Genomic DNA, 21,163 nt, shown 5'->3' with positions numbered 1-21,163 from the left:
CAGTCCAGAGACATCAAACAATAGTGGCATTTGTAAGCCTTCACTTTGTACACACTTTGGAGTTCATAAACCACCCCTCCCCATCTTCAGAGAAGGAGAAAGAGAGAAGTGAAGAACCGTGTTTAGAGGGTTAGAAAGAGACGTAGTCTCAGGCATGGCTAATGAGATTGAGAAATACTTGTTACCACCACACTCCAGCATCCTCTGGAAGCTCGGGTAGGACTCTGTCCCTTGTTTTTGGTAGGAGACAAGAGTGAGTCTCACCTGGAGATCCCTGATGTGTTTAACTAAATGTCGTTCTCAGCATCAGCATCATCTTCATTATCATCAGCATCTCTAGTTTAGGCCAGCCTTCGACTCACGGCTCTCCTCTGCCTTGGCCTTCAGAGACCTGGGATTCTGATTGTGAACCATCACCCCCAGCTTTAAAGATAATTGAATATTAGATAATCAAATATCAGTGACACTTTGTTTCATGAAAAAAGTATTGAAGAATCCTCCTGGAGATTTACACAAGTATCAGAGTTAATCCCTTTCCTTCTGCACCCGAGCAGCAATCTTACTGAGTAGGGAAGTCTCAGTAGAAATCGTCACACTTAGGTTATAGGGATTTCCCTGCTGCGCAAATACACATTCAACCTTGACTTTACGATTAAGTAATTTTGTTCTGACAGCTCATTTGTCTGTTCTGAAAACATAAAAGTTGTTGGCTTCAAACGCAGACTGAGCTCATAAGACAATTCTAGAATGTAGTTATGTGACTGACTTCCTAACGTTCTCCCCTGAATCTTGGACCCGGGTACACTTACACTTTGGAGTAGGGCGATTCATGGATGGTGAATCCGTGTGAATGGCTGAAATGTGAGCTTATGAATGGCTAAAGCAGGAGCTGTCTGGTAGGAATCAGGGCTTGCTACTTTAAAACTCTAAGCCTCTTTCTGTTTCTGAGGAATTGTCTGAGGTCAGATTGAGAGGCATCCAAACTGAAAATTGTAATAACCTCTATTACAGAAGGTGGAGCTCTGGAGATTTTTGGCATGCCTAGCATAATGATAAGTCAAGGCAGAAATGGTGTGACCTAGTTGCATTGGTGAAAACATTCTGTGCTCTGGGTGCATATTGAAGTGACAACGAGCTTTAACAGCCAGACTAGACTTTCTGATCTTTCTGCCGTCTGAGTCCTCTCATGACTGTGTCAGAAGGTACAGTGTCACATGGCACATGTGGTCCCTATTGAGTTTGTCTTTATCCAGGTGCTTTCCATTTCTATCGTTAAATCTCACGCTTCAAACTCAGAGACAAGTTGACATTGGCAATGGATGCCCGTTATCTGTGTGTTTACAGCAGCGTTTAAAGGTTACTTTCGGTACTCCTTAGTTCTCAGAGACGGGAGCAGAATCCTGGTTGGCCTCATTGGCGTGACCCCGCAGGTGCATGCTCCTCCCTCCCCCTAATACAAGCTAAAAAGCTTCTCTCTCCTTTGGTGTCCATAGTGAGGTGAAGCTGACAGTGGCCTCATTCTTGTCTGACCGCATCGTGGATGAAATCCTGGAGGCGCTCTCCAGCAGCCATCGGAAGCTGGTAAGTACTGGTGTCCAAGCAGAAGCCAAGAAGAGTGCCAACTCTGTGGGAATTGGTCCTGCACAGTGGGGTCCAGGAAGGAGCCCCAGTTTCTTTCCTCCTCTTCTGCTGCTTCTAGTCACCCTGGAATGCATTAGAATTGAACGACAGGAGGCAGAAGTGAGCAGTTTCGGAGATCTTGTCCAGCTTTAGTGAAGGTCAAACCTGTGGGTGGATGATGTTCAGCCTCATGTCTAAAATGAACCTTGTTAGTTATGGACTGTACATTTGCTGCTGTTGTTCGGAGAGGATTAGTTCAGAATGAGTTTGGGGTTTTGAGATGGGTCTTATTTTAGCTCAGGCTGACCTTGAACTCAAGACAATCCTTTGTGGCTTCCTAAGTTCTGTGATTGAAGGTGTGACCCACTACTTTTTGCTCAAAATAGATTATTTCTTAAGTTTATGTTTTTATATATAGTATATTATTTATATGTTATATTGTGTATATATAATGTATATAATTATATATAAAGTATACACACACATATATATATAGAAACACTCATGTGTCCCATGCTAGCCTCGATTCTATACATAGCCAAGGATGACCTTAAACTCCTGATTCTCCTCTTCCTCCTAAATGTGTGTGCTACCATGCCTAGCTAAGCCTATTCTTAGAAGACAGCTTATTTGTAGTGGCACTCCAGATGTTGCCTGTGGGCCCCAGCTGGCCCCGAGCACGCATTCCCAGTGTGTGAGCATTCATTAGTGAAGAAACCAGCAGGGGCTACTGTGAAGTTTCTAGAGCAATTTGACAGGACCACAGTATTCAAGTACATATTTATTTATTTTCTAATTTCTCTGTGTTGTATCTTATCAACATTTACAGCCCTGTGCCAAACTGTATAGAAAATGGCTTCCTGGCCCATCAGCAGAAGGAGGCATACTCTCATCTCCTGGCAGCCAGGAGTAGCTTCGTTGTCTCTAATCCAGACTCAGTGGCATATGCTCTTTAAAAATACTTATTCACTTAGAGACGTGGTCTCACTGTAGAGCCCTGGCCGGCCTAGCACTTTCTATTTTAGAAACATTTGATTGATGTCCCATGGGTGCTGGAGCTGTCTCAGAATGCTGACAGAATGCCACCAATGCTGGATGGTGTCTTGGCATGACTCCACCTGGGAGGCCTTCCTGGGAAGTTTGATATTTTTTCAAATTTTTCTTTTTATTGGGTGTGTTTGGCTATGTCTGTGTGGTCAGGTATATGGAGATCAGAGGGCAGTTTGTGGGTGTCTGTTCCCTCTTTCCACTAACGTGAGGTTCACTTTAGTGGTATGTCTTGGCAGAAGGTGCTTTTATCTGCTGTGCCATCTTGCCAGTATCCTCGTTTATGAGGTTTCTTATTTCTAACTTGGCCCCCCCAAAACCATAAAAGATGAAAGTTTCTCTGTATTGACTCAGAGTCATCACTGAAACTGGGCATGGTGATTCACACCTGAGACCCCAGCACTCAGGAGTAGAGGTTGAAGCAGGAAGGGTCTAGGTCAGGCAGGATTAGATAACGAGATATACTCCAAAAATGCTAAATAAATTACTTTTACATACCAAAATTCCCTTGCAAGTTAGCTCTCTACAGCGCCACCTTGTGGAGGACATCTTCAGGAATTTACTAAGGAGTTCCTACTTGTTTCTTCCTCTAATTTCTGCTTGCGCTCTCTTGACCCAAGGCGGACCATTACAGCAGGCGAGGCAAGAGCCTTCCCCAACGGGAGTCCCTAGAGGTGGAGCTGGCCGAGGAGAAGCCGGTGAAGCGTGCCACACTTATGGTGGAGGATCTCAACGAGGTGGAGAGGTTGGAAGACCTAGACACCTGTATGGTAAGCCGCGGCCCCCGCGGGTGCCCTCCCAACCCTTCTCCTCCACACATACATTGTGCAGTGCCCCTGGTTGGATTTTAAAGTCTCATTGTTTGAAATCAGACACTTTTCAGAACTTGGGGAGAGCCATTGGGGACCACATGCACGAAGCAACTTCCGGTTTCAGAAAACACGTGTTGCGCTGATGTGTGTGGCCAGGAGGAGGCATGCACCTCCCAGATGGAACCTCTCTGGATGACTCAGTGGGGAGTGGCCTCTCTCGGGGTCTGGTGGCTTCTCAGGGTCTGATGGTTGCGTTAGTTTGAATTTCAGTGCTTACGTTTCTGTAAAGACCCAATATGCGCAGTTGCACTAGGGAAGAGTTAGAGCCCAAAGTTAGGCTTAGACGTTGCCTTAATTTAGATTAAAGGATCTAAGGTCACAGAACATAATAAATATTGATCTCTTTGGCAAAATATTCAGTATTTGGTCAAAAACTGTTAAATTTACTGAACGCTTTAAAAAAAAAAACCTGAATTCATAAGGACGCGTTTCTTTTGGTAGTAGGGGGAGCTTGTTTTATTTTAAGACAGGCTGGACTTTCAACTTCTGTGAGACTGACAATGACCTCCTGCCTCCATGATGTCAGTGTTGTATCGCAGGCATAGGTCACCGTGCCAGCTTTCTGACAATGCTTTTTCTCTTTCTCTTTGTGTGTGCTTGTGCAAATGTGAGTACACACATCTGTGTTGGTGTGTGTGCGTATGGAGGACAGAGGCCAAACTCAAGTGTCAGTCAGTGGGCACTGTCTGCCTCTAGGATGTGGGCTTGCTGGTTCCTGGCTCGGCCTCTGCTGAGATACAGCTCCATGCCACTCTGTTCGACTTTTTAATTGAGCTCTGGAACTGGAGCTCAGGTCTTCTTGCTTTGAAGAACCACCTAGCTCGTCAAACCCAGCAGTTATTAGTTAAATGGTTTGCTGGCAAGGCTGCTAACCATAGGCTGTGGTCAGAGTGTCTCATTTACAACTAGCTGCACTAATGTGAATTGCACACCAGATGGTCCACACCGTGACTGTTAAGTTATTCCTTGCAGTTTTATTCCATGACAGACTTTTCTTGTGGATAGCACTTTGGAAAGAGGAGATGTGACAACTTTTTAGCTACTAGGCTCACCAACACCCTCAACCCCCAGGGCTTAGCTTCATTTCTATTGCTGTGAAAATACTCTGACAAAAGGGAAGAGCTTTATTTCAGCTCACAATAGAAACACTGTGTGCGTGTGTGTGTGTGTGTGTGTGTGTGTGTGTGTGTGTGTGTAGACAGGCTGTCTTGGAACTCTTGATCCTCCAGTCTCTTGTTTCTTAATGCTTGAATTATCATTGTGTACCCACTATACCTCCAGAGGGAGGAAGAAGTTGTCTTGTTGTTGTTTTGTTTTTAGAGGCAGAGATTTTTGTCTTGGTTCTGAATTCAATGATATTTAAATTTGGAGAAACATCGTCTGTAGGTACTAGGAATGAACTTGGTGTACAGCAAAAGGGTGTGCCTATCAAAGGGGAAGAAGATGGGTGGTCCTTAAGGGAGACCTGTTACCTAGGTGATAGACAAAAGACAGGCAGGAACAATGACTGCAGGCCTTCAGAGGAACTTAGGATTTTGGTATGGTAGCATATGCCCATAATCCCAAAGCTTGGAAAGTCAAAGAGGGAGGGACCAGGATTCTAGGCTAGACTGGGCAGCATGAACCCTTGTTTCAAGATAAGCGGATAAGTAAAGCACAACCCCAGGGGAGGAGCAGAGGTACTGTCTGCTGCTCAAGTCTGATGTAGTGATGAACTGTCAAAAAAGAAACTCTGGGTCAAAAGTAAAAGCGGGGCCCATTTCTTTATCCATGAAACGTTCGCTGTGTGCTTGGTATTGCTGGCTCCCCACGGTAGGTAATGAAGCCTCCTGACGGGCACCACCACAGTGCTAATTTGGGTAGCTGCAGCACGGGCACCACCACAGTGCTAATTCGGGTAGCTGCAGCACGGGCACCACCACAGTGCTAATTCGGGTGGCTGCAGCACGGGCACCACCACAGTGCTAATTCGGGTGGCTGCAGCACGGGCACCACCACAGTGCTAATTCGGGTGGCTGCAGCACGGGCACCACCACAGTGCTAATTCGGGTGGCTGCAGCAATTGGCACTCGTGCAACTTGAGCTCTCGGATCTGCTTGGGCGCTGGAAGGCGGGAATGTACCACTGCCACGAGGTCACAGAGGAAGGCTTTCTTTCTGACTGCACACATCATCCATTCCACTGTGTAATCTATGGGAAGGATTTATGAAAAGACAGGGCTGAGATCAAGCATAAGGAAGTGTGAACATGGCTGAGTAAGAAAGATCTCAAGTTCAAGGCCTACCTGGGGCACAGAGTGAGTTCAAGGCTGGGGCAACTTAATGAGACCCAATCTGTAAAGGAAAGTTTAGAAGAGGGCTGGGGATGTAGTCCAGTGGTGGTGTGCTTACCCACCGTGTACAAGGTCCTGAGTTCGATTCCTGTACCACACATGTATACACAAGGTGTGAACATGCTGGATGTGTTGGCTCCCACATACAATCAAAACATTTGAGAGGTTGACATAGAAGAATCACTGTAAATTGTAGCCTGTGCTATGTAGCGTGAGTGAGACCTGGCTCTGAAAGCATTTGTTTTTAAGTATGAACATAGTATTGGGTTACATCAAGTGTCTGTTCCAGTTATGCCTGCACGCATGCGTGATAAACTGCCATGTGCTATAATTAACCTACTTTACTTCAGGCCTCCTTGAATAGGAGGTGTGTAGAGCTGAGGAGATGACATAGAGAGTGAAGTGTTTGCTCTACAGCCCTGAGAACCCTGATCAGATACCTGGCACCTGTGTAAAGGAGTTGGGTGTGCCAGCAGCGCGCATCTGGAATCCCAGCACTGGACATAGACGCGTCGCTGAAATGGTGAGCTCCAGGTTCAGGGAGACCCCTTCCCAAAGCATGGTATGAAGAGTGGTATATAGGAAGACACTTGACGTGGACCTCTGGCCACTGCACACGCGAACATATCAGCATACACTACACACTACAGAATGATCAGATCTTAAAGAGAAGACTTTCAGCAGCTGCAGGGATTGATGTTGGTCTCTTCAGTCTAAGGGCAAAAGCAGAAATGTAGGGTAGAAGAGGATGTGGTACCTTTTAGAGTTTGGGCTATGTAGACTAGCCCTCTACCCCTTGTCCCTGTTTTTTGAGCCCCAAGTTTTTCTGTAACTGAGGTATAATTTTGATTTGTGTCACTGATCTCCACTAAGGGTCCAATGAGTAAGATCCCCTATGAAATTTGTCATTGACTAGGTATGGTGGTGCATTCCTTTAATCCCAGCACTTGGGAGACAGAAGGATCTCTGTGAGTTCTGGGACAGCCTGGTCTACATAGAGAGACCCTGTCTCAAAAACAAATAAAAAGCATATTATTGTGCTAGCTACATGTTTTATTTCACTGCTGATTTCATCCGCAAATGTCATTGTTACAAAAGAAATAGCCAGTTTTTAACCAAGAGTAATGGACGTTCCCTGCAGTGTACTTAGTACCCTTAGACACAGTTGTGTGCTTACAGGAACCCACTGTCAGTATTTTTACTTTAAAAATTCAGAGCTGAATGAGGGCATTTGAATATAAAAGGCTGCTAGAGCCTTAAATAGTAATTGTGGTATTCAGCCATATTCCGATTTCATTTTTTCTTCATCCTAATTTACTCATTTAAAAGGAGATCTGTCTTATGTGCCTAAGCTCATTTTTGGATTTAAGTGGTTCTTCCTTAATAAACCTGAATACAATGGGAAAGTGTGTTCTAAGAGAGGGGTGCCAGTTGCTATGGAGACAGAGAAGACCACTAGGGGAGGGATGTTCTCAAGGAAGGCTTCCTGGAGGAAGGTTCTAAGCATTGGGCCGGGTGCACAGTTACTGATGGTTCCCTGGCATTTGGAAAAGAAGTTGATGGAGAAGAGAATGAGTAAGTCAACCCAGGAGAGAGCCACGGGGGCTTGGGATGAGGAGACAGCTTGAATGCCGATCCTTATAGTTAGCAAGACTAACAGGAAGCAGGACTGCCGAGGTGGAAAGGGAAGCCAAAGCCAATTCATCACACACAGCCTCGTAATGCAAGGGAGATGGGCTGGGCGGTTTGGGCAGAGTCAGATGTTAGTGCTGTCCACTGAGATGCTGACAAGGCCCTGGGTGAGCTGCTGGCTGTGGGAAATAACACAGGCTCTGCACTCAGTGGGCAGCTCTGAATTGATAGCAAGCCACACCCATGTAAGTTCACGTTTCAAATACGTGCCCCAGACTAGCTTTGCTGTCTGTGTCCTTTGCCTGGCCAGCACGCTCAGTTTGTAAAGATTCTCGTTGGTGCTGTAACGAAGCATTCCATTCTGTGCTTTGTGGCCTGTCCCCCAAGTAACTGAAGGAGTTGATGCCCTGTGAGCAGTTACTTGAAATTGAAACTCTAAATGGTGGAGACTCAGTAAAGGCTCTTCTGGGGAGAATAAGAAACTGCTCCCGTGTGCACTAAACCACTCCTGTTTTGCTATAAAACAATACTGTTGGAAATATATGGGAAGTTTGTTTGATAGGAAATTTACCCAACTCTTCACCATAGCTTGGCTATATAAATCTTGAATTCGTTTTAAACAAGCTCAAAGCAAATGAAAAATAGCTGACAAAATTGCTACGTTCTTGACCTATTCTCTCATTGGTGAAATAGATGCTGTAAAAGTATTTCTTAAACCGGGCATGGTGTTGCATACCTGTGATCCTAGGATTTAGGGAAGGGAGGGGAGACAGAGACAGGCTGATCCCTGGGGTTTGCTGGTCAATCAGGAGAGCCAGACCAGCGATCTTAGAGTCAGTACAGACCCTGGCTTTGAAAAAAAATTTAGGAGTATATCCAGTATCTACTCTTGGCTTCCACACACACAGGCATACATATGCATGAGTACCTCCCCCCACACGCATAGACACACATAATCACATGTGCCACACCCATGTACCGTACATATAAACAGACAAAACATGGCAAATATTCTGGTTTCTAGAACAGATCAGGTTTCCCAGGTTTAGGTGCTAAGTTGTCTTTATCTAAAGCACTATTTGAGGGTAAAGAGTTAGAATGAAAAAAATTGAGGTTTTGATCTCAGAAAAGCTTGGGACCCATGGGATTTAAGCCTTGTGGTGAGACCTGCTGGTGGCCTGTTGGTGTCTACAGCATTCACCCAGAATCTGCGCTCAGCATCCACCCAGAATCATCTGCGCTCAGCATCCACCCAGAATCATCTGTGCTCAGCAGCCCTGCAGTCCCCCTTCTCAGCACCACTGTAGTTTGTTTGCTATTTTATTTTTATTCTTTTACTGTGTGTGTGTGTGTGTGTATGTGTGTGCGTGCGCGCATGTGCGTGCACAACTTGGGGATCCAGTTCTCTCCTTCTACCACATTGTCTCTGGGGATGGAGCACTCCAGTCCTCAGGGTTGTGGTAAACGCTTTTATAAACCTGCTGAGCCATCTCAACACCCAAATTATTCTTCTAAGGAGTAAATTATGATAAGCTTTAATGTGTTCTCTTTCAGCACTGCGGTCAGCTATGATCTTGTGCTCTGCTTACCGAACTAATTTCCTGATGTCACCAAACTGAAGCCTGTTCTGGAGGCAGGATGGACATCCTTCCCTAACCTCCTCACTCTTGCCTTCTGTAGTCAATGGGTTTTCTAAATTAAGTAGTTTTGAATTGTATTCTATATGCGCTGCTTGGTAGGGTTTCCCTCGTTTGTCTTTCACAGTAATGAGAACAGATGCTGGCAAAGCTTCTGTGAAACTTGGAGCAACACAGACTCAGCATACAGCAAAGTTCTTAGGAATTTCCTCACCTTCTCTTGCCCTATTATAGGGGTAGCGAAGACTTGTACATATCCTGTCCCTGTGTTCATCTGAATTAGTATTTGCTAAAAGATGCTTGCTTGAGGCAGTGTGATATTGCCTCAATTGTAATTGAGTGCAAGTATAATTCCATCACTCTAAACACGGAGGCAGGTAGATCCAGAAGTTCAAGGCTAGCCTCAGCTGTATAGAAAGTGTAAGGCCAGCCTGAGCTACAGTGAGAACCATTCTCAGAACAACAAATATAGTTCCTTGAGATCAGTACCAGATAATTTATTTATTTATTTATTTCTCTTTCTTTCTTTCTTTTGGCTACTATCAAGGAAAATATTTAATTGTATTCATTTTTAAAGAGAGTACTCAAGTGTGTAATTTCACCTTGGGTTCATTTACCATATTAAAGGGGATAAAAAGTAAAGTGATTCTTGTTCGCTGGGGAACATGTGGTATAGTAGGAAGGTAATGGCTTAATTTTCTTTCATTAAAGAATATCTGTAAATCTGATAAAAGAAGGAAATGAACCATTTCTACTTCAGGCTAGCACTCTGCTGTGCTGGGATGAGAGTCTCTGGCCAGTACTGCTCTCAGAATGTGTGTGTCTGAACATCACAGTGCCGGTTCATGCTGGATGTGAGACAAGGCCGTGGGTACGAGAGCTGAGGAGGGCAGTGAGGAGCCAGATTTAATGGTGTTGGGAGAAGCGTGGCGCGCCTCCAGTTTTCCCTTCCTCCTTTTGGTCCCTGATTCACTGCAGCTTTCTCACAGCTGATGGGTCCTCTGCTCTAAGGGGATTACTCTTGTGCTGTCCAACCGTTATCAAAGCTAGAGTTGTATCTGTTCTTCTCAGCTGATTTATGTGGCCTCATACTCTTGAAAATAGAGATGCGTTGAAAATGGCTTTCTAGGTCCAAGCGTGGTAACATTAGAGTAGATATTTGAGGCTATAAATCAATTACGCTCCCCTTTGAGCATTGACTCGGCAGATAATCTGGTCGGAAATACTTAGGTTTTCGCATGTAGCTCATTACACAGGGATTACCTAGATCCATTTTCAAAGTACCCAGGAAAGTACAAGGTCAGCCAAGGATGCCTTAAATCAAAGAGCAAGGATTGGTGTTATATCCAAAGAGACCATCTCAAGGGACATGCAGGGTAGATTGAATAAATGTCAATGGGACACTAAGTGCCAGAAAGAATAGGGATTGCAAAATCTTATGCTACACTGAATTAATTAAAAAAAATATGCTTGTTCATGATAATGTTCAAAAAAATATATCAAGAAAGGAGTGGTTCCAGGGGACTTAACAGAAGAGGTCTGGCAAACAGACTCAGGAAGGAGAAAGTCATAGGAAATACATCTTTGCAGCTCTTGCTGTCAACATTAATTAAAGCAAGAATCGCCAGTATTGCTTAAAAGTAGTCTCCTCTGCATGGACTGGTGGTAGCACTTCCCAGAGTGGCTATTAATAACAGAGGAATGCCACTCGACAATGAAACACCCAGGAAGTCCCCACTCCAATCAAGAGACCAAACGGCTTCCCCAACCATAGTGGCCGCCCGATGTGGGCTACCTGTTGTGACTGACTCAGCGGGTCACAGCACCCACTGTGTGAAATTCCTGCCTAAAACCATTTTCCCTGCATCTTATTATGAAGAAATGGAGGGAAGAAAAGCTGCACTGGGGTAGAGTCGAGAGGAGGAACTGGGTGAGATAAAAGACGCTAAAGATACATTTTTTACATTATGTGCAGTTCTCTGTTAGGTTCTGGATCTAAAGAAGAGAATTTATGTGTTTGACAGATAATTGAGGGAGGCTGAGTGTAGCGGCATATGTCAGCACTTACAACGTAGAGGCAGGAAGATCAATTCATCATCATCCTCGGCTACATGGAAGTTTGAGGCCAGACCCCATCTCAAAGAAGAATTCTAACTGAGGAAATTTGAACATAGCCTATCGTATCGATATTCTTCTCTATAGCCTGCATGATTGGTGAAACAAAGAAAATTAATAATCATCACATAATATGCATTCCACCACTCTGATAGCAGGGCCTGGAACATCTTTGTGAGTGTGAGGCTAACTTTGTGTACTTATTGAGTTCCAGGATGGCCAGGGCTGCACAGACCCTGTCTGACAACAAAGTCAGACAAAGTCCCTGGTTTTTGTAATAAAAAATACTATAATAAATGTCCTGCACATTAATTTTTAAAAAGTACTTACCTCCAGCTAGACATCTGTTTGCACTCTAAGCTCATTTACAACGGAACGTCTGTTTGACCAGCATCTGCTTGTAGTTGGAATATGTGAGCCTGAGGTGGCCCCTCTGCTTTTTGGGTCCCATTGCCCAAGCTGCTGCCCTTGAAGTTAGACCCTCTATCTCCTACCGTTCTGAGAGTTTTCCCCTCATCTCACCTGGTCTGGGTCTGTTGTTGAAGTCCAATTTTCTGGCTTATTAAGGAAGTGCTAAATGTCTGTTAGAAGTTTTATGTCTTTTTGTTAAGTGGGATAGACACCAACACTGCTGAAGTTCGTGTTGATTGTTTAAAGCTCTCTCTCATGTGATGTTTTCAGTAAAGCAAATGGAGAATGTGGCTGTGACACTCCCCCTCAGTTTTTATTTGGATCTCGGGTTCAAGAGAATATTGTCTCTCGAGGGCTAGAAGGCAGCTTTTCTGGGAAATATAAACAGTAGCATTAAATAAAATGCTTATTCATGTAAGACAACCCTGAGTTATTTTAAGAAATCTATAAATTTCTTCCTGCCTATTATAGTACATTATTTTTTTTATCCTCAAATTCTTTGGATCTGCTAGGTCATTTCATCATGAACTCCTATCAGGAGGTGGCCCTGGAGGTGGTGTGTGGGGTGTTCCGTTGAACTCCTATAGGAGTAAGCCCAGACTATCAGTATTAACAGTGTATCTAGAGAGATTCCCTTCTGTGGATTAGAGCAATAGTGAGCAAACATGAAGGTGTTACTAAGCAGTTTGTCTCAGGGTTTCTGTTGCTGTGATAAAATACCACGACCAAAAGCAGCAGAAAGTGGCTATTTCAGCGTACAGGTCTCAGGTCACACTTCATCACTAACTGATGGAAGTTGGGGCAGGAACTCAAACAGAAGCCATGGGAAGGTGCTGCTTATGGGTTTGTTCTCCATGACAGGCTCAGTCTGCTTGCTTATACACCCTAGTGATAGTTCCACCTACAACGAGCTGGGCCCTTTTGTATTCATCATTAATTAAGAGAATGCCCCATAGGCTTTTCTGCAAGCCCATTTTATGGAGGCATGCCTTTTCTCAGCTGTGGTTCTGGCTTCTCAGATAATTCCAGGGAGTTACCTGAGTTTGGAGATGGGGGTGGGGGCAAACCAGGACAGTTATTAAAAAATACTGCTTGGTGTCGAATACCCATATTCCCAGTTCCTCATGAGCTGACTTTGGCATGCCAGCATCTTTGGTCTAACTAGAGCACAAACTCACATGAGAGTGTGTCTTATTTTCTGCCATTCTGTCCCTTCTCCAAGAGGAACCAGCGAACTGTAGGTATTCTGTAACCTTTGCAGAACCGTGAAGGATCTTAAGCATTACAAATAGCATGATGGCCTTCTTTGGCCATTACCAGCTATCTTTCTCACCTTCCTCTTCCCATAGGCATCATCAGGGTTGGACTGGACACCTTATTTTCCATGTATAAACGCACATCTGTTCATAAGCAGCTAGCTGATAGTAAGGTCTCATGGTTTTAGAATGGACATAGCTGCCATGTCAACATGTATCTTTCTGAAACTCTGTGGAACCTTGTTTTGAGATTTCTTCATGTCGTTCTATATAAGTGGTTCTCACCCTGAGGGTTACGACCCCTTTGGTGAGTGCATATCAGATATCCTGCTTATCAGATATTACATTTCACAACAGTAGCAAAATTACAGTTATGAGGTAGCAAGGAAATAATTTTATGGTTGTGGGTCACCATGGCATAAGAGACTGTATTAAAGAGCTGCAGCATTAGGAAAGTTGAGAACTACTGTTCTATTTTTTTCCGTTTTAGGTGCTATTCTGTCATTTATTTTTGCATCTACGAACTGATATTTCCTGCCTATTTTATTTGCTTATTCCCCATCAGGGGGCTTTTAGATTCATTCTAGGTATTTTTTCTGTGAGAAAAAAAAATCTACTTTACCCTTAATCTCTCCCAACCCTACTCTTCCCTCACAGTCTGGCACTGAGGTTCAGCAGGGTCACTGATGGTGTAGCACGGCATGTTGGGTACTGTAGTAAACATTTCATAGTCTGTGTCTTAGTTAATCCTCACAATAATTTAAACACTGGAAAACAAGCCCAGTGCTACAAAAACATTGGCCCAGATTCCATAGCAAATGGGAGATCCAAGGTTTGAGCCCATTTCTTGGATGCCTGAGTGTAAGGTAGTGCTTTGCACTCAGAACCCTTCCTGTCTGTTGTGCGGAGATGGGGACACCAAGACAGCCTAAGTGAGTTTCAAGAGCTTACAGGCGTAAGAGTGGATGATCTTCACCTTGTCTAAATGTTGAGCTGTTGGTTGTCATGGTTTCCCTCTGCATGTCACTTTCGGAAAGGAAAGGCTCCTCACTGTTACATGTAATGACCATGGAGGTGTAATTGGGACGGAGGACTCGTCCTGATAAATGAACCGTTCAGAAAGAGAAGGGAAGTTTAAGATGATCGATGAGACCGACTCCTCATACTTGGAGCCATAATCACACTTGTGGATGCTCCGGGGAAATATGTGTTAACACAGGCATGACAACTGAATGTTTGAAAATACATTTTTACTCTTTTTCCTTTCATTTAGCAAGCATGTTTTGAGCTCACTTTTTAGGTCATAATATGAACCATGTTTGAAAAAGAATGCTTAAGCCTCTCTGTGACTATGGATGATGGCTGGGGTATCACTGGGAATGGTTTACCTCCTGCATCTTCCCTTTCCTCTGCAGTGACCCACACTGTTTACACACACAGCCTGAGGAGCTCTACATTTTCATTCCATTTTATGTTGAGAAAAATTGACACATGAAACATAGAACTAAGAAAAACAGAGCCTCAGTAGGGAGCCTTCTACAAATCATGTCTTCTGGGAGCTTAAGAAGGATCCTGACACCCTGGGCTAGTTTCACACACACTGATGACTCAAGTACGACTTCTAAAATACGCCACCCTCGCTTTAAAAATAGTAGGATGTGTTAGCAGCTGCCAATGGTGACCAATGGGTTTCAGATTTTAAGGTAAGATGTTAATTCTCATCAGGAAATATTTAGTTGCACTCTGACTGGTTGACTGTGCAAGATTCCAGCATCAGATTTCTGTGTAAGAAGTTTTGATCATGGAGGGAGTGAGAGAGTCCAAGTGCTTTCCCCTGAAATGCGGTGGAGAGCGAAGAGGGCTCTAAGTGGCCTTTGAGGAGACATCTGTGCTCACCCTAAGAGTCCCACTCCCCACACGGTTGCAGACCAAGGCGAGACCTGTGTATGTGTGCGCATCAGGGGGTTGGGGGATTCTTATATCTGACCAGTGTTCTGCCCACTGAGTGCCCTGGCAACTGTTGACGTCACCATGGGTTTGAAGACATCCTAGGAAACAGAGTTAATGTCTGTATATATGAGGATTGCAATTTCTAAAGCTGTAGCTGTGCCGCTGCTTGTTAAAAGCTTGGCTGGATGCTTTACACCATGAACTTGGTACTAGTCTTACCCCGTTGCTCTGCTGCGATGGCTTTTTGTGTATTTTTGCTTTCTCTACTTTGTGTATGTCTCTCTCCCTCCCCTTTTCTTGTAATGCTGTTGCTTTGTCTCTCTTCCATTCATATTTTTTCCCTTTCCTTTTGCTGCATGGAGACTCTCTGCTGTACAAGTGTAAGTACCCTCCGGCGGCACTGCAGTCCCTGGCTGCGCTGCTTCTCATTCTCACGCCCCATTTGCTTCTGCACTGCCTGGCTGGTCTCCCAGGAGATGTTGTCTTTCCATCCGCAGATCCTGAATGAAAGAGGCAATAATTTAGAAACAGGATGGGGGTTGACCAGATGGTTCAGTCTTAAATAAACCAGGGGATGAATTGAAAATCTCCCCAGCTGGGTGCCTGAGAGTAAGAGAACTTTGATGAAGAGGCTGCCACATTTGAGGGGAGGGAGGAGGAAGTTCTCAAGACTCAAGGAGCAAATGCCCAAGTATTTCTCACACTTGTCATATTGCTTGTTGCAGGCCCAGAATTATAGAATATTGGCATTATGATTTGTTTCTCAGATTAGACATTACTAAACTGCTTCTCAGCTGGTACTGGTTTGGGGTGGGTATTTTTTTTTCTTTTTTCCCTGAAGAAAGAAAGAAAAAATAATTTTGGGTTCTTGAGCTTAGAATGACAGCATTATATACTACTCTTTGTGAAAACTTAGTAAAAATAAAAAGAATGTTTTTAATAAGGGAAATACCTTATCCTATCTTCACGGTGATTCGAGCAATTTTAGTTTCATTTTTAAAAATTAGTATGCTTAGGGATCACCTGTTAGAAGTGGGTCTGAGAGGGAGACGCTGTTGTGAACCAAGTTCTATCTTTACTTTGCAAATCGTGTTGACAGTGGACAAATCTTTGTTGAGCTACAGGCAGAATGGTTTTACACGTTATAAAAATTGGATCCAATGAGTAAGATTTCCAAGTACTATAGATAACCGTGCTGCTTTTGGCCTCTTCAAAAACAGCCATGGTGTGCCGCTGTTCACGCTTATAGCACAGTGGGGATTTATTGGCACTTAATGGTATCAAGATGAGGAAGTCTATATTTAGGGTTTCCTTCTAAAATTGCATTTTAAAATGAAGATTTAACATATTTTTTTCTTCTCACGCGTAGAATGCATTTTTAAAAGTTAGTTCTGTCAGATCTTAAAGAGAGTCTGATCCTAGCACTTCAGCGGCCCTTGCCCTTCATCAGTGAGCACTTTGGGATTTCCTTGACTCAGAAAGTTGCTTGGCCATTGACAAGTGAGCAGGAACAGTAAAGGGAACTAGGGCATAATGAAGGAATTAACCCTTGCGTTTTGGCACAAAAGAAGAAGAACATGCACAGTTCTAAGCACAGCCGCTGCCATCCTTCCTCCCAGAATACAGTTTATCAAACCTAACCATTGTGAGGAGGAAGAACAGTGCAAGCCAGTGGGTTTCTAGAGAAGCTAGAATATTTGCCGCTAAATAAGTCCTTGTGCAGAAAATCTGTCCGTCTTTACATGTCCTTGCTTAGGAACTATTGAATGGAGTCATAAGATAAGCAAGGGAGACTGAGCAAGTCTGTATTTTCCATAAAACTAAGAAAGAAAGCATTGCAAAGAAAAGGCACAGCTTGTGAGAGGTGAGGCTCCCTTTTCTGTTTCTTTCTGTGTTCTCTATAAATCTTATGAGAGAAAGAGATTGAAGCCATTGGCATTGAAGGGTCTTTTGTTGTTTTGAGACAGATTCTGTGTGTAACCCTCCAGCTTCAAACCTGCAGCACTCCCTCTGCTTTAGCCTCTTGGTGGTGGGATTGCAAGCTTGAGGTAGTACCCAGGGTTTGGTCTCATTCTTGATGCCAGGTGTGGAAGCAAGCTGAGGTGCAGATTCTCACTTTAGCCAAAAAAAACAAAGCCTGGGAACTAACAGAAATGGTAAGATAACAGAAGACTTTTTTGGGAAACATAACTAGCAGTTCTCTGCTCATAGACAGTTCATTCAAAATGTAACACAGCAATGGAAAATACTAGAAGACATTTTCCCCCCAACATCTGAAACTTAATACCCGGCTTTGAAGCATTGGAAAACACAATCATAATAACAAAACTACTTCCATCCTGATCCGTGTCAGCCAAAGAAATGCCCAGTGACTTTCAGGTTTCTATGTGTCTCCAAAATTAGGTTACGCTAAATGACTTATTTACAGATGGGTCACTCAGTTAACAAATGAGTTGCTTTCTCTAGATAGTATCTATTCTTTTTCTGTACGTGAAATAACATGTGTCCCTTTTCAAATATTAAAGCTACTGTATGGACATAATGTTATAATTTTGACACATTTGACACTTATTTCTTACCTATCATACTGGGTTTAAAGAGAGGGAAACCCTAGCTATTTTGTCTGTGAATGCTCTCTGTGAAAAAAGAAAAAAAAAAAAAACCCTAACCCTGAGGCACAAGAATGACATAAAATATCAGGTATCCTCCACACCTGCATTTAAAACTTCTTTCCTACTTATGATTATCTGAATGAAATTCTATTCCAGGCTTAGTTTGTCTTGCTTTTAATGTGTATTTCAGACAGGGTCTTGTGTAGTTGAGGCTTGCTTCAAACCTGCTGTCAGTCAGTTCAGGCTGGCCTTGAGTTTGCCATCATCAGTGGATACCTTATGCCTTGTTTCTGGCTTACCTGTTGATCCTCTCCCTACTGAGATTGTGTGGGAGGTCTCCAAGACTCACTAAATACAACGTGTGTCTTCGCAGCGGCTCTCCGTTTAAACAGATGCCTACTGGCTTTTTGCTGAATCTTGCAGTGGGTTGCTTCCCAGGCCACTCCTGCTCTGCAGGCTCTGCGCCTCACACACAGTCTGTGAGCTTCCCACTCAGCCTGGCTGCCTCCAGCAAGTCACACTGGTTGTTCAGGAAAGCCATTATTTGTGTGAATCTGATCACTGTACTTTTCTCTCCCTGTTTTCCCAACATTTAGTAGCAAATGTGTGTGGGTTTGTTTGTTGTGTTTTTTGTTTTTTATTCTTATTAAAACTGTCAAAACTGAAAAGTTGTTTGCTTTTCCAGGCTGGTATAAACCAGTTTATTCTTTTAAAGAACGTAGACTTTGAGGAAGATTTAGCTGACAACAGTTTCATCAAAATATACAATACTCTTTCAGCTCTGTTTTCTCTTAATTTGTATGAGGGTCTTTTTTTTTGAGCCAGGCTTGGTAGTACCTGCCTGAAATCCCAGCACATGAGTCTGAGTCAGAAGGACTGTGAGTTTGAGGCTAACCTAGGCTACATAATAAGACCTTGTCTTCCCCACCTCCCCCCAAAAAAACAAGAAAAAGTGAAGTTAAAAAAAAAATAGTATCATGCTGGTTTAAACACAGCTGCAGACCATCGTCAGTATTGGTAGCAATGGCACAGAGGGAAGACTACTAGACTGGCCCCATCCCAGTTTTTGTCGTGGCCCAGATCCTCTAACAGCTCAGATTTGTTAGTGTTTATCACTCATCCTGTGACTTGGTATTGGCCTTCAAGTTTGTCTGTATAGCTGATGTCTGAGGTTCTTCCCAGCCTCACCAACTGTATATCTTCTGAGGGAGACAGCTCTGGGTGGTAGTGGATGGTCCACACTGGCTGACGGCACTGGTGATGGTCCACACTGGCTGACAGCACTGGTGATGGTGCACGGCCCATGCCAGATGGCAAGTGCAGGATTGATCTACCCTGGATGTCAGATGCGAATGGTGATTGCTGGTCTGTGGTGAATGACGGATGCTCCATACTTGATGTCAACACTTGGAAGATGTCCTCAACTTTGACCTTGGCTTGGGATTTATTTTTAAAGTGCTCTGGCAGGATCTTAGCATTTACTGAGAAGTAGCATCTGATAGTTTGGAGTCGTGGCACATTGTCCTAAAATTTTAATGACACCCTGCGAAACAAAGGGTTAAGCTACCTAAAGCGTTGAAGTGGCACACGGAGACTGCAGACAGTATGCCTGCATCAGTGTTGCTGTGACAACCGGCAATTACAGTCATGAATAATCTCAGTGCCTTGTGACTGATTTTTACATTCTTTGAGGCTGATTTCTTCTCTCCAGTTTGACATTCTCATTTATGGCTTAGAGTTAAATTATCATTCCCTGCTCTTTTCAACTGTGAGAGGAGATTTGAACTGGCTAGAAGTGTAGGATAAAAGGGCCCTTGGCCCTTGGGAAAGTTCGAAACAGTTAGAAATCCATCTATGCATCTCCTGGGTCAACCTAGCGGTTGCTGCAGCAGAGCCATTGTTAAACAGCAAAACAGGAGCCTAGTTTACCCGCTGATCCCTGGTGCCTTAGAGTTTGAGACAAGTTTCCATGCTCACCTAAACACTGCCTCTGTCTCATTGCCAGATGACTCCCAAGTCCAAGAGGAAGAGCATCCACAGCCGAATGCTGCGGCCCGTCTCCAGGGCATTTGGTGAGTGTGCTCCCAATGCCAGGCACTTCCCTGTAACTGGAAAACATCCCCACAAAGAGTCCACACTGCACACAGGGACCCACTCTGTAACTAGAGAAAGGTTTGGATAGTTGGTGAGGGGCAGTAGACTTAGAAATTACTTTTCGAAGCCAGGCATGGTTGCTCATTCCTGTGATCTTGTGAGATGAGGCAGGAGGATGGATGTGAGTCGGGGGTCACCCTGGGCACATGGTGAGTTCCAGGCTAGCCTAGGTACAGAGGAACAGAGTGGGGTCCTTTCTGAAAAACAGAACAAAGCAAAACATTACTTGTAGATTTCTTAGGGCTTTATTATTGCTGGTGATGGAACTGGGTTTCTCTATTCTTCCTTTTTTTTTATCCTTTTCTCCCTCCTTCCCTGCCTTTCTCCCTCTATCCTTTTTTTTCCTTCCTATTTTTATTCTATTTCTGAGAAGGTCTTAGTGTGCATCCCAGGTTGGCCTGAACTCAGAAATCCTCCTGCCTTAACTTCCCCGGTGCTGGGACCATAGCTGTACTCCACCAGGCCTGGCCCTTGGAAATTGTCTCCTACCCTCTTTGCATCCCCCTTTGCTTTGGGATCTGTTTTATTTCAGAAATGGAATTTGATCTTGATAAAGCCCTGGAAGAGGTGCCGATCCACATTGAAGACCCGCCTTTCCCATCCATCCGGCAGGAGAAGCGCAGCTCAGGCTTGATTTCCGAGCTGCCCTCAGAGGAAGGCAGGAGACTGGAACACTTTACGAAGTTACGGCCCAAGCGGAACAAGAAGCAGCAGCCTACACAGGCAGCGGTAGGTGTCTACTGGGCTCCTCGGGCCCCTCCTCTCCTCCACCTCCCAAAGGTTCCATAACTGTAAATAGTGCCACCAACTGGGGATCAAGCAAGTGTTCAAATTGGTGAGCGAGCAGGGGCATTTCTCATTTAAAACATCACAGAGATGGAGCCAGGTGAATCCCCAGAAGTACTTGGGCTTGCTAGTCTAGCATATGCATCAGCAGACAGCAGAGAGCCCCTGCCTCAGTGAAGGTAGTTACTGACACCTGAGATTGTCCTCCAGCTGCCGCGAGTATGCTAGCACTCACATATATGAACATGCATGTTCCCAGAAAAGGAAAAAGAGATCCTCCTCTCTTTGGTCTGGCCTGGTGTCTCCTCTTTGATGTTGGTTGATTCCATGTGAACCTATTTCCAGAACCTCTGCTGAGCTCTGCATTTTCAGATCTGGAATGTTCTGGAACACCTCAGGCTAAACAATTTCTAAACTAAGATCCTGCCTTGCCTGTCACCCTACTTTTCCTTGTCCCCTTCGGGGTATCATCAGCTGATATGCTGAAAATCTGGCTGTAGCTCGGCATAGTGGCACAACTCTTTAATATGGGAGACAGAGGAAGGTGGATCTCTGTGAGTTCAAGGCTAACCTGGTCTACATAGCAAGCATTCCAAGCCTTCGAGGGCTACTTAGAGAGACCTTGTCTCAAAACAAAACAAAACAAAAAACAACAACAACAACAACAACAACAAAAAACCCCAATCCCAAACCAACAAACAAAAACAAACAGGCAAAAGCTGGCTACACCACTACCATC

The 21,163-nt window shown here is 44.2% G+C and overlaps 1 protein-coding gene across 9 annotated transcripts in view; it reads left to right on the top strand.

Moving 5' to 3' along the window:
* The window catches only part of Carmil1 (capping protein regulator and myosin 1 linker 1), a 264,062-nt gene that overhangs the window by 216,489 nt on the left and 26,410 nt on the right, over positions 1 to 21,163 (top strand). For all 9 annotated transcript variants that reach the window (XM_057787237.1, XM_057787244.1, XM_057787236.1 and 6 more), the window contains 4 exons: positions 1,494 to 1,581; positions 3,288 to 3,437; positions 19,490 to 19,556; positions 20,171 to 20,367. In XM_057787237.1, the coding sequence (XP_057643220.1) occupies positions 1,494 to 1,581; positions 3,288 to 3,437; positions 19,490 to 19,556; positions 20,171 to 20,367 (502 nt within the window). The remainder of the gene's footprint in view (positions 1 to 1,493; positions 1,582 to 3,287; positions 3,438 to 19,489; positions 19,557 to 20,170; positions 20,368 to 21,163) is intronic.

The sequence above is a fragment of the Chionomys nivalis genome, chromosome 13, assembly GCF_950005125.1.
Source record: "Chionomys nivalis chromosome 13, mChiNiv1.1, whole genome shotgun sequence".
NCBI classification, from domain to species: domain Eukaryota; kingdom Metazoa; phylum Chordata; class Mammalia; order Rodentia; family Cricetidae; genus Chionomys; species Chionomys nivalis.
This window is presented reverse-complemented; position numbering and strand designations above follow the sequence as displayed.